This window comes from Centropristis striata, chromosome 3 (assembly GCF_030273125.1).
Source record: "Centropristis striata isolate RG_2023a ecotype Rhode Island chromosome 3, C.striata_1.0, whole genome shotgun sequence".
NCBI lineage: Eukaryota > Metazoa > Chordata > Actinopteri > Perciformes > Serranidae > Centropristis > Centropristis striata.
In genome coordinates this window covers 18,778,396-18,800,174 of record NC_081519.1, presented here as the reverse complement: position 1 = coordinate 18,800,174, position 21,779 = coordinate 18,778,396, and the positions used below count along the sequence as shown (strand labels likewise).

The following is a 21,779-nucleotide window of genomic DNA, read 5'->3' as shown; positions in this document are numbered from 1 at the left end:
AAGAAGGTCTAAAGAAGAATTTATTATATTATTAATTTGACAAACAGCTGTTAAATAAGGAAAATGAAGTTCAATACCAGCATTAGAGGAGGAACATGTGGGTGACAGTTAGTTACAGAAGTAGTTATAGAAGAAACTAAAACATGAAACCTTTCTCTGTTTGTTTGACGGTCAAACAAGGTTAGGAGATTAAGACTGAAGTGTGCAGAGGTGAAATTTTAACACAACCATGTGATATTTTATGCAATATTCAATGCCAACACATGAAAAACATGGGTAATCTAAAATTAAAGATTTTAATTTTACACCAGGATTATCGACAATCCGCATCTTCTAAAGGTAATTTCTTTTAACAAACACTATAGATGCTGTCGATCATGGTGAGGTGAGACAATCATATTTGATCAAAAAAGCACCACATGGTCTGAGTTTTGAGTGCGAGTTCCAAGACTGGATGCAAATGTGTAATAATATCCTCCTCATGCCAAACATTACATAAATCTCCAGGTAATAAAGTCAAAGCATCAGGGATCCAAAATAAAAACCAAATAGTGTTATGTTTAACACTGTGCAGCATGTTCTTGGCCAAGGGGATAACATTTCACCATTTCTATACAAACTAATGGATGAAATCTAAGGCCTACTAGGAGCATCACACCACATACAGCATAAGTGTTGAGAACCAATTCTCTTGTGCATCAAACAGAGGGATCACTCTCTCTGAAATTCAGATCACAAAGCTACAGAAGTCAGAGATTGTTTATATAGTTTGCTCCAGAAAAGCGCTCACAACATTCATGTTTTAATACCAATAGCGTAATTGACTTCAGTGGTGGATGACTGGAGTCATAAGAGGGTATTTGGATCAATGATAACATACGATCAGTACTAAGAAGGTAACACCACTGCAGAAGTACCCTGTGTCAAATCACCTCATGTTATCATGAAACCATTGCAATTATCTCGGGCATCCAGCAAAGAAACTGAGAATTTGTAAGAGAGAAGCACTTGTAAAGTGTATCAACTTCACTGCAAAGCACAAAAGATGAACTAATTCAAAGTATGTGCACACCCATCAAGAGATTTAAGACATGCTGAATGAAAGCTAGAAAAAAAAAAAGGAAACATTTCTGGTTAATTAGCTTTAAAGCAAATAAAAGGCTTTCAAAGTGTAAAGGACGTTTGTGTTTGCATCCCAAGGCGGCATAGCACTAGCAACTCATGGCATCAGGGGCCAACTGTAGAAATGCCCTTATACATTCACATGAACATTTATTATGACTCATGACATGCTGGGAGTAAAACTGTACACTTGTCATCAGAAGTGGTTTGATCTGTACGGTGTCAGGATAAAATATGAGGTAGCTCATCCATTTGTACTTATCTCAGGTTGGGTCCGTTTAATTTGAGACACCAAATAAGATCTGCATCTTTCAATTCCACAAAACAGCTGCACATTCAGGCCGTGAACACATCGTTAACGTAGCCGTGCCCACTGCGTCATCTTTATCCAGACTAAAGATCAAGTGGTGCCATGCAAAAAAGAGCCATCACATAGAAAGATTGTCATTCTCAGCTTGTAGTCAAAGACTTTAAGAGACCAGAGAAAGTGGTACCTTCAATCCAGTGCTGATGATGTTGGGCAGAAGGCTAATTCACATAAACTTAAGTGTGGACTAGAACAATGAAAGTGGTATCTTAACACTAGCGCCTGCATAGTTTTATTCTCTTCCCAAAGCATCTCTCACAACATGGATACAAATTGTTACAAAATGAAAATGTTTTTTAAATCAACAAATGTGGTAAAATATAATAAACAATAAAAACAATTTAATCTGTGCAATGTTTTATTCTACAGTTTATCCAGAGCTAAAAGCCATTGTTTTCAACAAAGTAAATCAAAAAGGAACCTGGTGAAGGAACGAGTCCCTGGGTGAAGCTTCTGAAGCCACAGTAGGGTGGATGGTTTTAGGTGAGAGGAGCCCCGTTTGATTTGTGAAACATGTCGGCCGGCCCACAAGCTACCTAAATGTGCTGAGTAGAGCCAGAAAGCACCAGTCAACAATAGCCACCTAATAAAACAGACCCATAGACAGGTTAAATGAAAATGCTGTTCATTGAGAAGACCCCTGCAAAAAACTCCAATATCACCCCCACAGGTCAGGCAGTGGAGTGGGAACAGAGAGTGTGGGGGAGTGGGGCTCCTGGCAGCCCTGTGACGCACCACTCACCTGCACTAACAGTTTAAGCTGTTGCCATTTCCAAACCAAGTCCATGTGAAAATCTTTTTTTCTAACATATACTTTGTTGAATCATACACATTTTTTTTCCATAGAATTTTTTATAGGTTATATAAAAGGCTCTATTTGAATCCCACCTAAAGCAACAAACCAATGCAGGTGTCATTTCGGAAGGTCCCATAATTGTCTGTTAAACGATGTGGCCAATCTGGGGTGGGATACAGGTTTCCTCCTCTTCCTTTGAAGAAGAGCCCGGTAAATTAGTGAGAAGATGACAGCCAGGCAAAAATTACGTCCCATCACATCTGTGATGACGGCCTCAATGTGAAAGGTACAGACAGAAAACAGGCGAGTCTTTACATCCAGAACGCAGTCACGAAGCGCCTGGATGGCTCAGCTCAGTGGAGTCATCACCAGCTTTAGGTGTCCATACTCCCTGTGACCGTCCGCCTTGTCCCACTCCCAGCGCACTGAGTGCACACACTGGAGGTCAATCTTCCAGCAGGTCTCTGTCCAGATCCATGAAGGGCTCATCAATGTAGCTTGCTATGGCACACAGAGAAGTCCTGTCTGAGCCCAGCAGCACTGACACCGTCTCCTTCCAGTAGCTGAAGGGGATACAGGAGCTCTGAGGAAGAAATCAGAGGATTTAGAACAAGAAAAATAATTTTGACTTAGTGCTTGTTATAAGCTAGCAAAAATATGTAGTACTGGTAAGTAGCTGAAAATAGTTGTCTAGTTACATGTATACTTAGCGGATAATTTCACCATTAATGTGAATTAAGTTGCGTTATATCAAAGTGATCAAAACCTTGTATTTATACAAATCAACATCTTCAGCTTTTGAGTAGGTTATACTGTATACTATATAATGTAAGGTAGATTGAAGGAGCTATGATTTCCATTTCTGGCCACTTGGTGGCAGCAGTACAAGCACATACGCTACATTTGACTTTCACACTGAAAAAAATCAACTGAAATGCTGAGGAGAGCAGTGAGTGAAATGACAAAAGTTGCCTTTAAACCAAAGCAATGAGTGGAAACAAGATAAAATGCACCAGAGAACTGAGCGGAACTGTAAAGCTGTAAAGTTGACGCTGCGTTTGTCACTAGAAGTGAAGCCTTTCATGTCAGAGATAATCAACTCACCCATTGTTAATATAAAAATACTTATTAATGCCGCTTTAATGCAAAGCTATCAAGTAGATAGGATGTCAACCTTACCATTAGAAAATGTGAACCTTCTTACCTTTAGTGAAGCTGCTATTGCTGCTAGACACTGCCAGTGAGACTAAGCTACACTAAGCTCTGGCATCCATCAGTTTCATTCAATCAGACGGGACAGATTACCTGAACATACATTCACAATAACAGACACTATCCGCATAACTCAACAAGAATACATGTACACGTTCTGCATTTGTCTTTCAAGGCCTATTTTGGATTTTCTGTGTGCAGCCACTCTGTCACGTACAACCCCAATTCCAATCCACTGATGTGTGTAAGTATTGAGATGCCGCCAACCATTGATTTGTAATCAATGCATACATCACTACAGCATCATGAGGGTTTGATACAAAAATGAAGGCCCCTTTACACCAAAAAAACCCCTCAAAAAATCATAACAGAAAATACAAAGTGCTTCTCCCTGTCTGCTTCACCTCAAGATGCAAGATGATGGATGAAATTTGGAGACATAAGGATAACGTGATCAAGATATTTGTGTTTTTTGTTCGTATCTCTCCTGTCCTTTAACACTTGCTAAGAATGGACCCTTCAGAAGATGCCTGTGGTGCTTGTGTTGATCAATCCGCAATGTTCAAGGGTGATCTAAGGAATTTTTGAGAAATGAACAATGGCCAAGGAACCAAAGTCACAACCAGTCTCCTTCAGTTGGAAAGGTAATTTGTTTCTTGCAGTGTAAAGTGTGTTAAACTTACAATAGTCCACACTCACAGGCAATAAGTGTCATCTAGACGGGAGACAATGCAGCTGCATTTTTTAAAATCACCTCAGATTTTCTTTTCCATTTTAACTAATATAGAGGTCTAAACCAGTTGTACAGGTTTGTGTTCCAGCCAAATTACACACATCACTATGAAGCAGCACTTTAAACACAGCATGCACACGTGATTTCTCTGTCAGAATGTTGTGAATGTGACAGAAAAGTGACTGAATGAAACATTATATACCAAAGAGGGGACTCGCACAGCATACAGCTGACTTGCTGCTTGTGTAGCCTTTTACTTATGCTTGAATAATGTTCAGGAAAGAGTGAGAGCTACTCACGTTCTCCAGACAGGTGCTGTCTTTGTCCTTGTTGAGGTAGTGGCGCTGCCAGAAGCGCAGAAGGTTGTGGAAGTTGTTGAGCAGGCAGCCCGGGTACTTCTCAGCATACTCCTTCTCCCGCAGGGCGTTGAGGTAGAAGGGCAGTTTAGCCTTTCTTCTGGCCAGCATCAAGATCACCAGACTGGTGTTTAAACAGCTCACATTTTCCTGCAGGATAAATGTGGTGGGATGGATGTAAAAAGGATCAAGGTTTGACAGATGAACTATTCTGGATCACAATACACATACACAGACACACACCTAACAAATAAAAATCAATTAAAAGGCCAATTGTAGCTGACAGTACTTGAAGCTTGCATTGGTGTGTAATTTGTTTAGTTAAATTTGTGGATCTAATAATTCCAGCCTACCTGTGTGAGTGTCTGTACGTTGATGATGTTGATCAGTCTGAAGAGGAAGGACAGCCGGTTCTCAACTCTGGCCATGTAGGACAGCAGGCAGCATTCAGAAAGCACCTCCACCACTAAGAAAAAAAAACAATTAAATATGTACTTAAAAAACTTCCAAGAAGCAGGATGACACAATCTGAATTTTTACTTAGGCTCTCACTGAAATTAGCATTATCAAACATGATTTCAGGAAAAAAAAAAAAAACATGGAGGCATACTATTGCAAGCTTCGCTTAATATTCCATTGATCTGATCTAGTCTGTATTAAGTTTACATCTGTAAACCCCTCACACTACAGGGTCATTTTGGCAGATTCAATTCAACCACTGATTGATCAATCAGTCCAAAACAATTAATTATTTCAACAACTTTGGTTGTTCCCTAATTAACTGGTATACATGTGTAAATGCTCCATCCCCGGTTTACCTTTGACATCTTCAGTCTGGCTCTCAAAACGGTCCAATGAAAGTACGATGCAGCGCACCAGCATGTTGGAGTCCACCAGAGAACTGTTGATCTGCGTCAGGAAAGTCTGAAACTACAGAAGAGACATCAAACACTATTAAACGCACTCAATTAAACACCACAAAAGCTGTAAAGTAGTTGTAAAATTGTATTTGTTAGGCCAGCATATAGATTTTAATAACACATTTAAAGTGTACAATTATACCTTCTCTGGAGTGTTGACATATTTGTTGAATCTTTTGAAGGCATCAATGTTGAACTTCATTAGCTCTCCGAGCAGATCAAAGTAGCTCTGTAGGACATCTCGGGATGTACAGCCGCTGTCTATGATGCAAAACAGGATGTGCTGTTGAGGGGCAGAGGCAAAAGGTGAGCAGCCAGTCATTCAAGAGACATTGAGAGAAAGGACAGATCTGTGCAATGTGGGCAGTCTTCATAGATAAAGAGTCTGTGGTTGTAATTTTACCTCTAGTAGCCCCCTCTTCAGGAGGAACATTTGGTCTGCATAGGAGGTGGCTCCTCTGAGGAAACTTTCCACTGCCCTTGCCTGCCAGAATCTAGAAACACAACAGAAAGCTTCAGAAATCTGGAAAAGCAGAACTAAAGACAAATCTTGAGAAATCCTTTTAAAAATAGCAGAAATCCTGATGCTTCAATATCAGGAACTTTCAAGAAGGCAGAGCAACATCTTTATCTTCAGCATCTTTGGCCCATGGGATGCAGACCTGAATGACGAGTCTGGAGGCTCCCTCTTCATGACAGTGAGGAGGCGTGTGAGGAGGCCTTTCTTCCCGTCACACACTAGGCTTCTGTCTGTGTTGACCAGTGCTTCCACCTCAGGGATGTTAGCCTTCATGGATATGGCACTCAGTTCATTCAGCTCCTGGCTATTCAGCAGGAGGTATTTGTTCCTGCAAGACAAGTAAAACTTTTTAACCCTTGCACGTCACTTTAAAAAAAGTTGCTTGTTAAAAAAGGACAAAAGATGCCATGTATTATTTATGAGTTAAATCTTTAACTTCAGTCACTTGATAATCAAATAAAATGAATGAAATATTTATTATTTTTAAGCATTGAACAGTTTAAATGCCAGAAAAAACTAGGGTCACTTACTCATGGTGATCACTGAAACTCTGAAGTAGCCGCAAGAACTGGATTTTGAAGGATATTTCCTGCACAACGAGAATAAAGAGGGTTACTGCTTGTGTTAAACTTGAAAAAAGGGACAACTTTATTTAATTGCCCAAAACTAGTTCAAAGTTCATACTGGACTACAGTCGCAGTTCTCATTCTGGCCATGGACCACATGGTTTGAGGCAGTGTATTTTCTCCAGATCAGCTTGTCAAACAGGTTATTGAGCCCTGGGATGAGACGGAACTCAGCCAGCATCTTGTGCACCTGTACAGAGACACAACACAGGGCTCAGTCAAACATAACTTAACTCTGCTTGGACCAGCTTAAATCTCAAGGCAGGAAGAGATGTGTGCTGTTCAGTACCTGGTTCCTCTGTCGGCCCATAAGGAGGACACAAAGCACATAGAGCACTTCTACTTTATACATAATCTCATGGACAATCTTCATGGACTGGGGGAGTCGATGTCTAAGAGGGCTGGTGGCCAGGGAACTCTCATCCGAGGACTCTGGAGGTGAGGAGTAAAAAAAAAAATCACCATCAAAGTAAATAGGATTTATGTGAGGGACCGGCAGCACAATTTACGCTCGTCTCACCTGTGCTGCTTTGTTCAGCCTCCTCAGTCGCCATCTGCATGAGGGCGTCCAAGACCAGAGCGTTGTCCAGCCATGTGTACCAGTCCTCCAGCTCCTGCAGGAAGTTAGCCCCTGTGGCCTCAGATACCTTTCTAGTAGCCAGTTTACACAGCCGCTCAATGAAGCCAGGGATGTTCAGCAGGGTTACTATTGGAGAAATGGTATTGACAGTTCCCAATTAACTGAACTATTCTACTGCAAAATACTTTACAGTACTATAGAATTGGTGCAATGAAGACGACCTACCCTGGTTGACCTCTGCCCGTGAGGGACTAGCATTGCGTTTCTGCTGTGCATTTTTGGCCAACAGGGTGTGCTTGTCATCATTTCCTACATCGGGTTCTGAGATGGTGACAGACAGGATGCGGCAGAAGTTGGCGAGCTGTTGTTGGTCAAAGCTTTGCACCAGGCCGGACAGGTTGGGAATACCCTCTAACTGAATCATCTCCTAGAAAATGGAAACATATGAACCGTTACCAAACTGAAAGCATAAAGAAATGTGGCATTTAACTTATGAATTTGCTACCTGCTGAAACTCTAGCAGTTTTTTTTCATATTTCAATAGATACATTTATGGACATAAGCTTAAGATATTTACACGTAAAACACACATAATATGAAATTTATTTTCCATTCTTAAAACAACAACCAACAGTCATCATAACAGATAAATAGTGAATTGTGTCCCGTATACGTTTCTCTCCCTAGCATTGCAGCAATGGCTCGCAATTAATTTTGCCAGGCTGAATTCCCTGTGATGTTTTGATCTATTGTGCTCTTAAATACTGACAAATACTCAGGACAGGTTGCCAAAGGCAAAAGCATTTTCTCAGGATTTCTTCCTTAGGCCTAATGCATAATCCATGCAAGGTATGCCTACGCATACATTATGTTCTCTGTGGCTATTAATCCATACAGGAAAAGAAAAGCCACTGCAACGCTGGAACAGGGCAATTAAAAACAGGACAGGCATATTTTTATTCATAATCGTACATTGCTACAAAAATATTTATTTGAAAACAAGGACAGGTTTTGATACCTGCATATTAACATTTTTCTTCATTTACCACCACTAGCCAAAATCAATGTAACATACCAACTGTTGTTAAAACCATCACAAACAATGTAGACATGTTGTGCACCGTCTGCCTGAAACATGTGTGAAAATACCTTTGCTATATCACAATATCCATCTGTGATCATTTCTTTAATATCAAAAGCAACCCATTTTTTGGAAATCTATATCAAGCTCTGCAGTATAGATAGTCCAGTTAATATTTTATAGCTTAAATTTAGAAATACAAGTGTCTATAAAGCCTCGACAAGCTGGCACAACACCTTGACGGAGCATGTAGGTCAGCCCTACACACAGGGTCTATGTGACTGACTGAATGAATGAATGGGTGAGTAAACCACTTTGTTCAGGGGGCGGGGCTGATAGAGGCTGCTGGTCTACTTTCATCTTCTACGTCCTCATCGCATGCCTCAAGCATGTTGTCATTGGCTTCATAATCAATGAATGTAGATGTGGTTAATATGTTCAAAACACATAAACAGCAGATATTTGTGTTTTTTAAACAACTGTCTGTGGTGTAAATGCTTAACTAAACACCACAAAAATAGACCTGACGCATAAAAAAAAAGTGCGGGAGGTCTCTGTGAGACTAAATATTAATATTTTTAGAATGGAATTCTATTTCATCCGTGACACCAGCGAGTGATGGACATGAGGTTTATTACTTTTTTGTATAACCGGCACAAAAGCATAACAACTACTAATATCCAAAATATTTACACCATAGACACTAAATGCAAAATCACACTGACCAAACGCGGTCAGCCATATACTAGGTTTTGACCTAGTCTTGTTAAAATAGTCACACACACACAACACGTCTGGCTAAAAACAAAGCACAAAGAAAACAGCACACAATCAGCTGGTAAATTACAAAGCATTCACTAGACATAGCTAAGAAAAGATAGTGATATGCATTTTAAAATATTATAATATAATATATAAGAGAAATTCATGCAGAGCACAGCATGATTCTAAAATTAAGGCATGGGTGTGACATTTGGGTGTTAACAACTCTGCCAAGCAAAATCATTCTGGCATCAGAGGTGTCTGTGCATGGACAACAGAGCCAGCACATAATACAAAAGTATCCGCACAGCAAAGATTAAAAAAAGGATGTTATTTTCACAGAAAAAATTAAATTAGTAATCACATTTGACTGACTTTTGGGAAACGGGAATATCCTATTAAAGTAATTTCTACGGCCATTGCTTACTAACAAAAACATTTACAGCATAAATTATAAAGTGACTTTGTATGCCTTTTAACTCTGGAGGGGCCATAAACAATGTTAACATGCTCATGCTGAGAATTTATTACAAGTATAATACAGGTAAAACTCCAACCTTTTTGACTCCAAGAATATCTTCAATTAGGGTAGCAGTCTGCAGGAAGGTCTTCTTGTTTGTCATCAGGGTGAAGAGAAACAGAACAAAGTCATCCCTCGCTGCCAGGCTCTTTGTGACCCCCTCCGTCTGTGAATTGGAAAAAGTACAGTTGCACGATAATTACACCATGTGCCTGTTCCAGTCTGAAAAAAGTTGTTGTTTTGAAACAATACAAGAGAACAAACCTACTGGAAGGAAAAAACTGCTATTTGTAGACATGCGCTAAATTGAAGCAAGGTATGACAAACCTTTGACATTTCTCTGGTTTGTACAAAATGTAATAGGATACTTACACATATACAACAGTTGTAGAGAACACTAAGGCAGTCTTTGACCAAGTCATCATTCACTGTTGTAAAAGAAACACAGACGTTTGTCTAATTGCTGCAACAAATCATGAACTTGAAATTAATTATCCTCTCGTAAAAACATGTTTACAAACAGACACATTCACTTTTGCGATGTCACTACTTACCGTTGGGTTTTTTCTTCTGCATAGTTAATGTGGGTCTCATCAAGATCTCCACAAGCAGCTTCAGGGAAACAGAAACATTTACATTCAGTGCTGTGAGCAAATACTATTTTTACATTCACAGTTTCTCCGCATGAGTTGTACAACACATGACAACGGATTCTCCAGAGGTACCAAGCTTTTCTAAGTCCAATAATTACAGAGCATCAAGCACTAGGAATGTCAAACTTACATCGACACCACCAAAGAGGTCAAAGGTGTACGTGTTGGGGAAGGTGGATTCCTGAGCGGTCTTCCTGTCCTCTGTGACAAAAGACATGGCCTCCATGGAGAGCTGGGATGATAATACCTGACAAAAACCATTGTCCACATGAAATTTACATCACCAAGGCTCCAAAGTACAACATTCAGCAACAACTGGGTAAAACATGTAATTTCACAGCACATTGTTGGATGGAGTAGTGCTGTGTGGCTACCTTAAGAAAGCTGTGGGCATGGGAGAGGTCACTGTTGGGATGGCTGCTCTCGTAGAGCGTCTGCAGCAGAGTAGGGATGCCATGCCACTTGGCCCGTTTATCTCTCTCCTGGAGCAGGCCTTCTGGGAGCTGAGACACAAAAAGAGGCAAACTTAAATAGTGCAATACACACAGTAAAAGTGTATGATTATTTGCATCAGGATTCAGCAGTTTTAAAAAGGTCTATTTTTACTTGTACTAGTGGATGTCAGGCTACTTTCATCCAGAGAAAGCAAAGTGTGATTTAGAGTTAAAAGAATATGCACTGCATTATATAAAGTGTATGGATATATGGTCCATTAAATTGCATAAGAAAATTCAGTCTCAGATAATTCTCATGAAAACAGACATGTACAACTTTAAACACAAACAAAAGATCCCAGTTTTCTTCTACATGAGATCACAGGTAAGCCAAACCTTTATACATATAGCACCCTATTGCAACAAGGAGAACAGAAACTAAAACTAATTAAACTTAAGCAGATTTTTATTTTATTCCTGTAATCACTAAAATTGTAGTATGGGAGTCCTGCTCTGGCTCATTAAAAGTCAGCAGGTTTACATGCATTGTGGAGCAAGGCACCAATATGCAGCCAAATGCTAAAATTACGCCTACAGCATATCAAATGCCAGCATAGTGATGTAAGCACATGTAGAACTGTATTTTTCTCATTCAGAATAAACTCTTGTGGAGCATTTTGAATTGGGATTTTCCGGAATGATCAAGAGTAACTCTTCATATTTGTGAAGATATTAATTCAAGTTAATAATGCACATCTGTATTTCATTTTGAACCAATGCAGATACATTTAATGTCACATATGGATCTCTATACAGGTAACAAATTGTTTTTTTAAAAGCAGAGGACGTCTTTTTAAAGAATGTTTTGGGCTCCTGACAGCAGCTTTTGACATGATAACAATGACCGACTCCCTGGAAAGCATTCCTAAAAGCAATGACTTTACAATACTACATGTTGCATGGTGTTCAAATTATGAGGGCTGTCTAAACACAAAACTTGTCAAAACCAACATTTTCATGGTTATCAGGGATAAGTTCAGATTTAGGAGGTCTACCTGAAAAGTAACATTTTGTCACACTTAAAATAATCGCCCAAGTCATTTTTTGTCAAAATGGGTTTTTTTGCCTAAATCATCTCCTCATGACGCCGGCCACCTATGGTAAAATCGCCTACATCCTCAATTGATCAGATCATTTGATTTTACCCCTTTAAGATAATGGCCTATGTCAAGTGTGTGACTTAAGCAAATTTATTATGCCTAAGTCAAAATAAAATGTGACTTAGGCAATTTTTTTAACATGCCTTTGTGACTTAAGCAAGATATAGTAACACTTTATTTTGAAGGTGTCTACATAAGAGTTACATGAGCGTGTCATAAACATGACAAGGGATGTGTCATGAACATTAATGACATACATAAATACATCCTTTTTGTTAGAAATGATCAATAAATGTCATATGTTACACTTTAGGTGAAGTTTTTTGTGTTTCCTGCAAAACTTGAAAAAATGAGTTAGGCGATTATTTTAACAGGGTGACGATTTGACTTCACTACTAAGACACATTACCTAGAAACTGCAAGTCAGCCAGGAAGGCAAAGGGCACGATACTGACACTGCACAGGAATAATAAATTTGCCATTCAAGGGCTAGAGTCTACTAAAGAGTGTGTAAGAGACAAAGTGAAAGAAAGAAACTGCGGCTGACTGTGTCAAAATGTCGAACAGGTGCGGCGTTCATGTGCAGAAAGCCCCGTCAAAATCACAACAAGTCAGCTAACGTTACGTGGAAACTAACCCAACAAATGTGTTCCACAGTTGCAAATCTCACATTAATGTTTTCTTGCGTAGAAATAAAAATAACCTTGCTAACGTTAACTTGTCCAAACAGCTGTCGTGGCCGATCCATTTATGGAAACGATAGTTATTGTGGTTTGTGTGTCGTTACGTAATCACCTGAGCTGTTCAGCTGGCTTAGCTAGATCGCTAGCTGACGCTATCCCGTTTGCTAACATTAGCAAATGTTACAGACGTTGATTAACGGGATTTAAGCCCTTCTAAAAGTAAACTACCGGCTCTCTATTAACACTGACCCCCCCAACGCCCGACAAAATCAACAACAGCCAGTCAAACGTCCAGTTCAAAGCGTTTCCATATGGTTGTTAACCTGGCATATAATGCTAAGCTAACGTGTGGCTAACAACAAAAGACCCACTTGAAGCGGAGCTTGTTTCATACACTTGTTGTAAAGCTAACGATGTTTGCCTTGTCAGCGAGCACATAATATTATACAGATCTCAATGGTGTCAAAGTTTAAGCTTTGCTCTTTAGAAACACCCATTAATGCTGTAGCTAGCTGTTAAACCAAAGCTGACAGGAGCGACTAGCTCCCCGGTCACTTTCCCGGGACAACGTCTTCATTTTCAGGCTGGATTCAAGCGCAAGTCCCTGGTCTCAGTCCACCAACTTTCGGAGGTCTTTACTGTCAAAACATGCATCGTTTCTCTTACCTGTGTCCCTCGACTAAAACCCCGTCCAGTAATTTTACTAGCCGTGAACTTTGTGATGATATTGCTATTGCAATTTCTCCGTTTTCCTCCAGTACAGGGGGACTCGGACCCCAGAAGCGTCGCCATTATTTCTTCTTCCTGAACTGAGCTGTTCGGGCAGGAAGTGGAAGGCTTTGATGAATTGTTGGAGGTAATTAAGCGGCATCTGCTGGCAGAGAAGCACACTGTGCAACAATCAAGTGATTTTAATCTTATACATTTTATATATCGTCACACTGTTAAAATAATCGCCTGTGTCATTTTTTGTCCGAATTGGGTTTTTTTTTTTGCCTAAATCATCTCCTCATGACACCGGCCACCTATGGTAAAATCACCTACATCCTCAGTTGATCAGATCATGTGATTTTACCCCTTTAAGATCATCACTTCTTTGACAATTTGCCACATTCATAGGCATCAGATAAGAAGCCAGCAAAGAAGAGCTAGAGGGAGATTGTTCAGTTATCAGTTTAGTTTATCAGTGTTTTATTGTTGACACTAATATTGGTAACACTTTACTCTAAGGTGTCTACATAAGAGTGACTTGAGCGTGTCATAAACATGACATGGGAAGTGTCATGAACATTAATGACATTGTGAAGTAACATTAATGCTCATGATACTTGTCATGTCATGTTTCTGACAGGCTTGTGTACTACGGTGACTCTTATGTAGACACCTTCAAAATAAAGTGTTACCATATCTTGCTTAAGTCACAAAGGCATGTTCAAAAAAATTGCCTGTGACATTTATTTCTCTTAAGTTACATAATTTACAAACAGTGTTACTACTGTGCCAATAGCCATTCTTTGCTACACCCTTTTTGAGTGAAATGATCAATAAATGTCATATGTTACACTTTTGGTGAAGTTTTTTGTGTTTCCTGCAAAACTTGAAAAAATTAGTTAAGCGATTATTTTAACAGGGTGACGGTATGCAGAAAAACAGACGGGACAAATTAAAGGGAAAACCTGAATAAGAGTGAAAAACAAACAAAAACCTAGATGCACAGACTGTATTGGTGTGTTGTTGTTGTTGTTGTTGTTGTTGTTGTTGTTGTTGTTGTTGTTGTATGCTTCTTTGCAGTCATTTTGTCATTTTTTAAAATTGTTTTGGTCATTTTGCTGGTATTTTTTGTTTTTTGGGGGTTTTCCCTTGTTCACAGTTGTATATATATATATATATATATATATATATATATATATATAATGTCATATGCATATAATTTTGTGTCTTTTTTCGTAGTCAATTTTCATTTCTTTTTGGTTGTTTTTTTCCACTTGTTTTTTCCCCACACTGTAAGTCTCTTTGTGATCTTTCTCTGCAGCTGTTTTGCATTTTTCTGTAGTCCTTCTGTGTTTCTTTGTAGTCGTTTTATGTTTCTTTGTGGTAATTCTGTATCTCTTCCTGGGTTGTAAGTGCCACTTTGATTTATATTTTGTGGGCTAGGTGAAGGCCAGGGGGCCTCTGATGCTTTCCTGTTGACCCATTCAATAATGTATCCATGTCTCTACACCATGCCTAGAAGACCAAATTATATAAACTTCTGTCATCAAACCTGTTTATGTATGTCTGTGATCGATCTGACGTTACCTTATTAAATAAAAAGTGTATGTATAAATGAAGAAATATCTTGTTGACATATGGTGTTCATCCCTCCAATAGAGTTGAATAGATTTCACAAGGAGCACTGAAGCTGTTCTGGAGGCTTGTGGTGGCCTCACTGCATAATAAAACACGACATTTTGGTTTTCTCTTTGATTTGTCATCTGCACATTATTATAAGAAAAAATACAGATCACACTCTCTTTTGTTTAGATGATTTTATTTGTATGTGTTGCTCATTTATCACATAGCTAACATATTTTATTGGATTCCAATAACATACCCATGACAACAATCATATGACAATATAATTTCACATTGCATTCAAACAGCATGTACATAATAGTTTATAAATTAAGAGAAACATTCAACTTTTGAAACCAAATGAGATCAAATATCTCACTGACTTTCAACTTTCAGCTCCACTGTGTGCCTCCTGAGACACAGAATACAGACACATACAGTATGTCACATCTCTAAACATTGTAGTGCCTCAGTCCTCCTGCTAGTACTCCAGGTCAGTCTGCAAAGACTACATTTGGGTGTCCAGATGACCTCCTCCAAAGGCAAGCCCAAGCTGCAGATCAAACAGTCACAGGCCAGTATCAGACCTCACTCTATCTGTATGACTTCTCTCTCTCTCAGACTGATAGACTGTCTCTCCTCAAGTGTCCCAGCTGTGATCTGTGCCCTCTGTCATTTGGAGGTAGGAGGTGATGGCCTCTCTCAGCCCCTCGCTCACCAGAGGGTTGTCTGACTCTGTTCTCTTCCTCTTGAAGATTGCTGACCTGGAGGTGGCAGGAAAAAAATTTTTATTTAAGGATTTTGAATAAGTGCTGCAAGTGTGTACTTTAGCCACAATGTCCCAAATTGGATGTGCACACATGGACTTGGACCAGGTGCTCATGCTCTACTGCAACAGAGTGACATCTTGTGGCAGTCATCAGTAGAAGCAATGCTAAAGAGAGTCTACCACACCTGCTAATGTCCTTCCAGTTGATAGTAGATCTCCTCATAATTGTGGGGACAGGCCTGGCGTCTGCAGCGTTGTCTAAACCCTGGATGAAGCAAGGAGCTGTCAGCCGACTGCACAATCCATTTTCAGACTCTGTGAGAGGAAGAAACATTTTAATATCACTCTTTTAGAGTTGTGTGTTCATCATGACATCCTCGTTACAAACCTGTATAGTGTTCCACCAGGTGGTGCAGTGAGGGGAAGGTGACTCCTGGAGATATGTAGACCCAGCCATTTTCAAGGTGAGGGATGCGGTAGTGCTTTACACAGTCCAGGTATGAAGGGTTGTTCCTCTTCAGGACAGACAATGAGTAACAATCTGAAAAACCACACACAGGTGCAGCAGTTAAATATGGCTCTTCAGTGTGTTTTTCACTGTATTTATTCAAGCACTGATTCATATTTTTCATTCTTGCTAAACCATTACTTGACCTCCATCTAGGAAATTATAGCTGCATGCCAAATTGCATATTTTTTATTATAACATGTGGTACCTACTGCATATATAGAAGAGTATTATGCATGTAGTATGCATACAACTAGGACATAGTACTTTGTCATAACACTGCTCCCTTTGTTCAAATATGCTGCTCAGAAAATTGTGGTTCTGAATGGCATACTGCAAAATGTGACAGAATGCAGTGGGACATCAAGCTATATTAGCATTTGGCATACTATTTGTGTTCCAATACCATACTACCACACTATTTAGTATGCCAGAAAAATATCCACTGTGTCCCAATATGCAGCAAGTCAAATGAAATGTGCCAAAAATACCAGGTTGTCCTACTGCATCCGATTGTTTTTTCAGTGTGCATGCCAACATGCCTTTCTGGCTATTCTTACCCACAGTCCTCCGCGCAGCATATATACTATATATAAGCAAAAGGGTCAAAGTTCAAAATGCCATGGTATGATGACGTAGTCCCCATGGTATGATGCATACTGCATGAAACAGTACACACTTTGTAAGGGCAACTGCAGTATATACTCAAAGTACAAACAGACAAAGTATGTACTTGGAATGCAGCATATGGATTGGGAGTCTTTTTCTGGCATACTAAACTTTATTCTAGTATGTGTATTGGGACACACCCTTGGATGTTGGTTCAGTTTGTTTGTTTGTTTGTTTGTTTGTCAGCAGGATTACTGAAAAACTACAGACCCCATTTACATTAAAATTTACAGAAGGGTGTAGCATGGGCCAAGGAATAACCCATTACATTTTGTAATGGATCTGAATTACATCACACACAAATGATTTATTTCACTTTTGTTAACATTTGCCCTTGGTGGAGGTCTGTGCTCTCTGAGTGTCTTCCGACATCATATTAAATAATTCTAATAATAATTAAAATTTAACTTTAAAGCTTATTTTATGTGCTGGTGCTCAGTGTTGGGCTTTGATTGAATATGTCTCTAATGTGATTCCCTGTGGAAATAAGAGAAACAAGCCTAACCTTTGTTTGTCTCTGACTCTCGTATCAAGAAGGCTCCACTCTGGTTCTGAGGCTGCATGAGCAGCTCCACTGCTTTGCACCTGCTGATGCCTGTGAACAGCCACCTGAACAAAGAGAAAGACACAATGAGACAATGAAACATTGTTATAATGGAGACAAAAAAATATATTTGGCTGTTGTGGAAAATCCACTGGAACAGTATCAGAGCACATTCCCCACTGGAGGAGGACTGAAACTACAGTAGGCAGAAGCTGATGTCATGTCACCAGAGAATCTCCACTGAGGTAAAGGTCACCTACAGAGAGACCCCGCCCACCTGTCAGGGGACCCCCCACCTTTCACTCTACTGCTGTTTAACTCCTCTGCTGTCTTTCTCACACACAGTAATGAGACAAATGACAGTTACTAACCGGTTAGTCACCTTGGCGGCGTAGTTAGTGGGAATGTAACTCTCACGACTTGTGGTTGAAGATCTCACCATCATAAAATCACCATCGCTGTTGGAGAAAATAAGCAGTCATGATGTACTGTAGGTGAAGGTGGCAAAGTAGGTGGCAAAGGTGAAACATCGTGCTGCATCACGTACTCTGATATGATGGTGAGGCGTTCCCCAATGCTCATGGTTAGTTCTGTACGCTCAAGGGCCGGGTAGTCACAGAGGGACACGATCATGCTGTCCTCGGGGGCTGCAGAGAGGAAGGAAGAGATGCAAATCATAAACCAAGTTGTTACAGTTGTTACATTTTTCTCAGTTTCATTTTCTGTGTTGATGCCTTGGGGACTTAACCTACATGTTGTTTCAGGTTCAGGTGCGTTTTCCAGGATTGTCATGTTGGATCTACATCTGATGGGGCAGGTCCCCATTTTATTTGGCTTCTTGCTGATTCAAAATGGCACTAGCGGCTGAAAAAGCAAAGCACAGGGTGAGATGAGGAGCATAATTAGAAAACTGTTTTCAAAGGCCTTCAATAACCTTCACATTTATAATTAAATTAGCTCCCTAGTTATCACATTATGACTGCTGCAGACCAGTGAGTGAAACAGCTCACAGGTACTGCACATTTTATTGTAACCTAGCAACAAAGCATCGATGACACAGGAAGGTGCCTAACCACAACAAGAGGCATCGATATCCTGTGTCAAATTTCCATGCAACCTGTTTGTGAGCAATAATGTTCACTTGGCATGAGAGTGATAGATAAATCAAATGAATAGAAGAGGTTTTATTCTTATGATGCATACAATGTTTGCATAATGGCAGCTGCAGGTTAATTACATTTATTTTCTTTTTAAAAAAAAGGTATAATCCCACTTTGGTTGAGCGTACATCAAATTCTAGAGACTGTGTTTTCAACAAAAATAACCTTTTGCTTCAATTTGTTATATTTAGTGGATCTAGAGGAACTGGAGTGGAGGAATAAAGAAGATAAATAAAGAAATCAATAACGAAGAAATGGCTGAAGAGGGAGGCACCTAGTGCAGATGAATGGATTGATATTGTGTACAGCATCTTTGTAATGGAAAGAATTACTTTCAATTTAAGAACACAAAAAGAGGAATTTATTGAAAATTGGCAAAAATGGATTACATATGTCTCTATCATAAAACCGGATTTCAGGTAATCTCAGATTGGACGATCAGAATACTTTCATTTCTTTGTACCTTTCCCCCTTTTTATTTTATTTTATTTATTCATTTATTTTTGGGTGTTTTCCAATCCCCTTTTGTACACTTTTACTTTTTTCTTTGATATTTCCTGTATTTGTCTATAGGTCTTCATGTTGATTGTTTGCTTGTTCATTTAAAAAAAACAATAAAAAGTAAATTAAAAAAAAGTATAAATGCTTTCTACAGAAGACTGTTGAACGGGGGAAAATGTTTAACTTAAAAAGATAAATAAATACATGTTTAACGAGTTACTGATTTCTCAATTTCTGTTTTTATGATTACACAATATGTATATTTATTTATTCATAATACTTCATAAAAGCGGAGTAAGTGAATAAAAATCTTTTAAAAACTACAAATGGTTAACAACTCGGAAAAAAAACAGAATACTGTACACACGAAAGAAAGAAAGAAAGAAAGAAAGAAAGAAAGAAAGAAAGAAAGAAAGAAAGAAAGAAAGAAAGAATCGTAAATAATCTAAAAACAGTTCAACCAGTTACTGATCTCTCCATATATTAACATTCTGTTATTCTTATGATGCATGCTACTTTTTCATAATAGCAGCAGCAAGTTGTAAAAAAAAAAAAAGTATTAATGGTTCATCTGCAAGAATGTTGGAAAAAACATGAATTAAAAAAAAAAAATACATTTTTAAAATAAAAAATAAAATACATTTTAAAATAAAAGAATGTGAATGTACAAAATAAAAATGTGTTAAATAGTCTAAAAAAAAAAGAAAGAAAAAGTTTAACCAGTAACTCATTTCTCTATTCATTTGAAACTGATATTTCATATAATTAAAGTGAAAAGACAATACTTTTAAGTTAAGTCAGAACAATAACACTAAAACACTCAATAAAGAAAACTTCCTTCAGGCAAAAGACCGCTAACAGAACAAGTAAGATACTCACCTCCTTCAATTTCTCTAATAAAAAATAAAAATAGTGATCCAGATCTTTCTCAGATCAACAGGTAAATTCCAAATTTTATTGATGAAAAATGCTCGTCTGGCTCCAGGACACACACATACATGGATGGAAGCCTGTGTATGTTTCGAAGCTCAGGTTCCACTCAGGCCTGCTGATCAATCAGAATGACTGCGTTCCCATGAAGCCGGCTGTGTTTTTGCAGCTGTTTATAGTGGGGGCTGACTGAAGAGACGCGGCATCCTGCACTGCTTTATGTATGTCACCCTGCTGCAGCTTCCTGTGACGCTCAAGACCTTCACATCCTGACTCAGAGCGGCCTGTGTTGATCTCTCAGACGCAGAATGTTTTCAAATGGGGCTAAAAGTGCATCACTTGTTTATGGAATGAACTGTTTTTCTACGTAAGCAGCATTTACATACACATGTACATGTACATGCAGCTTGTGGTGCAATGTGGTAGGCGGAAACAGTTACATCACTTCACACAGACAGTTTGTGTAAATTAGGCTTGTACTGGTCTAAAGTACATTTTATCTGCATTTAGATATTGCAGCTGACTGTTAATGTTGGGTGAATGGAACCACATTTCCCCTGCCAGTTCAGTGATTACATCCAGGTATCGTCAGTTGTGTTAAAATGTTGCCATTGATGGTAATGTCAGATAAGGGTCATACCTCTGCAGAAGCATGACGAAAGGTTCCCCTGCCAGCCTACTCCTGCCACGATTTATCTGCAATCACAAAGTTCATCTGTCATGATGACACTGCAGAATCAAAGAGTCATTGTGGATCAACATGACGAGCATATAAGAGCATTTTATACTCGTAGTCATGTTGGTGTGAAACCTAACTTAATGTAATTAATTACTCGGGAAGTTTCATCTATTAGTTAAAATGGTTGACCCTGTTAACCTGTGGTGTCCTGCAAAATATATGGATTTTCACAAAACATATCTTTTAAGGCTGTTCTCCACTTCAGAAACACCTATACATGCTCCAAACTTTACGGTTTTATTCCTATCTATATTCCGAAGGTTTTAACGGAGCAGTTTTTCTTATTCATTTCACATTCTATTCCTAAAAAATATGGTGAAAATTATATTCATGGCTGTTGACATTATTTTCTCATTAATGAAGTGATAAAAAAAAGACCTTGAAAATTCCCTCTGTGAAAGCCTTTCACTCTTATATTTCAACATGAAACAAGAATTTTGAACCTGTCTTTATCCAATGTTCAGATTTCTAGTCGAAATAAATAATGCATTTTAGCACATTAAACTTATGTACCAATACCAAAAAGGAATTGTTTTAATGTAATCAACTGAGGAAGTCTCATCGCAATATATTCAGTCGATTAGTACTATGCAGTATATTAGTTGTATTCACATGTAGTGTCTCCTCTTAAAATAATTATTTATGCAGTAATGACATTTACTCAGTGCAGCCCTGAGCTCTACATATTAATTTTCATATTTTAGAGATGGTAGAAATGATTTGACTTGCTAGTTTCAGTTTCTGCTGAGACATGTTCATGCTCAGAGATCCCAAGAAGATAAGACCACAGCGATGTTCTCTATGTTATCTTCTTGTATTAATCAGAGTTCAAATTCAGCTGTGGATGGAAAAAAAAAGAAGAATCTTAACTAGAACAGGTCAGATTTGTGCTGTAATATCTGAGAACTGGATGTGAGCAGGCATGGAAAGAACATTTGATCAAAAAAGTTGAATCATTTCCGTACCAGTGTGTGGGATATCTTTCTAAAATGGTTTTCGAAAGTGGTTTATCTAATACTGCAAATGCTCCACAAGTTGTTTTTTTTCTTTAACGGTAAATGTGTTTGGTTCAAATTGTTAATAAACAGGAGTATCATTTT

General features: G+C 38.8%; 2 protein-coding genes across 2 annotated transcripts; both read right to left on the bottom strand.

The window, feature by feature from the left end:
- Nucleotides 1-9: 9 nt before the first annotated feature.
- trpc4apa (transient receptor potential cation channel, subfamily C, member 4 associated protein a) lies at nucleotides 10-13,350 on the bottom strand. The gene is made up of 18 exons (XM_059330015.1): nucleotides 13,192-13,350; nucleotides 10,623-10,751; nucleotides 10,379-10,495; nucleotides 10,150-10,207; nucleotides 9,968-10,023; nucleotides 9,633-9,761; nucleotides 7,458-7,659; nucleotides 7,173-7,358; nucleotides 6,942-7,084; nucleotides 6,711-6,842; nucleotides 6,557-6,615; nucleotides 6,169-6,354; nucleotides 5,910-6,000; nucleotides 5,649-5,789; nucleotides 5,405-5,516; nucleotides 4,940-5,052; nucleotides 4,530-4,736; nucleotides 10-2,868 (listed from the first exon to the last, which is right to left on the bottom strand). The coding sequence occupies exons 1-18, from the start codon at nucleotides 13,315-13,317 to the stop codon at nucleotides 2,731-2,733; spliced, it is 2,325 nt and encodes a 774-aa protein (XP_059185998.1). The 5' UTR covers nucleotides 13,318-13,350; the 3' UTR covers nucleotides 10-2,730.
- A 1,703-nt stretch (nucleotides 13,351-15,053) lies between these two features.
- sla2a (Src like adaptor 2a) lies at nucleotides 15,054-20,166 on the bottom strand. The gene is made up of 8 exons (XM_059329823.1): nucleotides 19,890-20,166; nucleotides 18,102-18,213; nucleotides 17,897-17,996; nucleotides 17,721-17,807; nucleotides 17,311-17,414; nucleotides 16,017-16,169; nucleotides 15,814-15,943; nucleotides 15,054-15,623 (listed from the first exon to the last, which is right to left on the bottom strand). Exons 2-8 carry the CDS (start codon nucleotides 18,172-18,174, stop codon nucleotides 15,500-15,502), a joined length of 771 nt encoding a protein of 256 aa, XP_059185806.1. The 5' UTR covers nucleotides 18,175-18,213; nucleotides 19,890-20,166; the 3' UTR covers nucleotides 15,054-15,499.
- Between the last annotated feature and the right edge of the window lie 1,613 nt (nucleotides 20,167-21,779).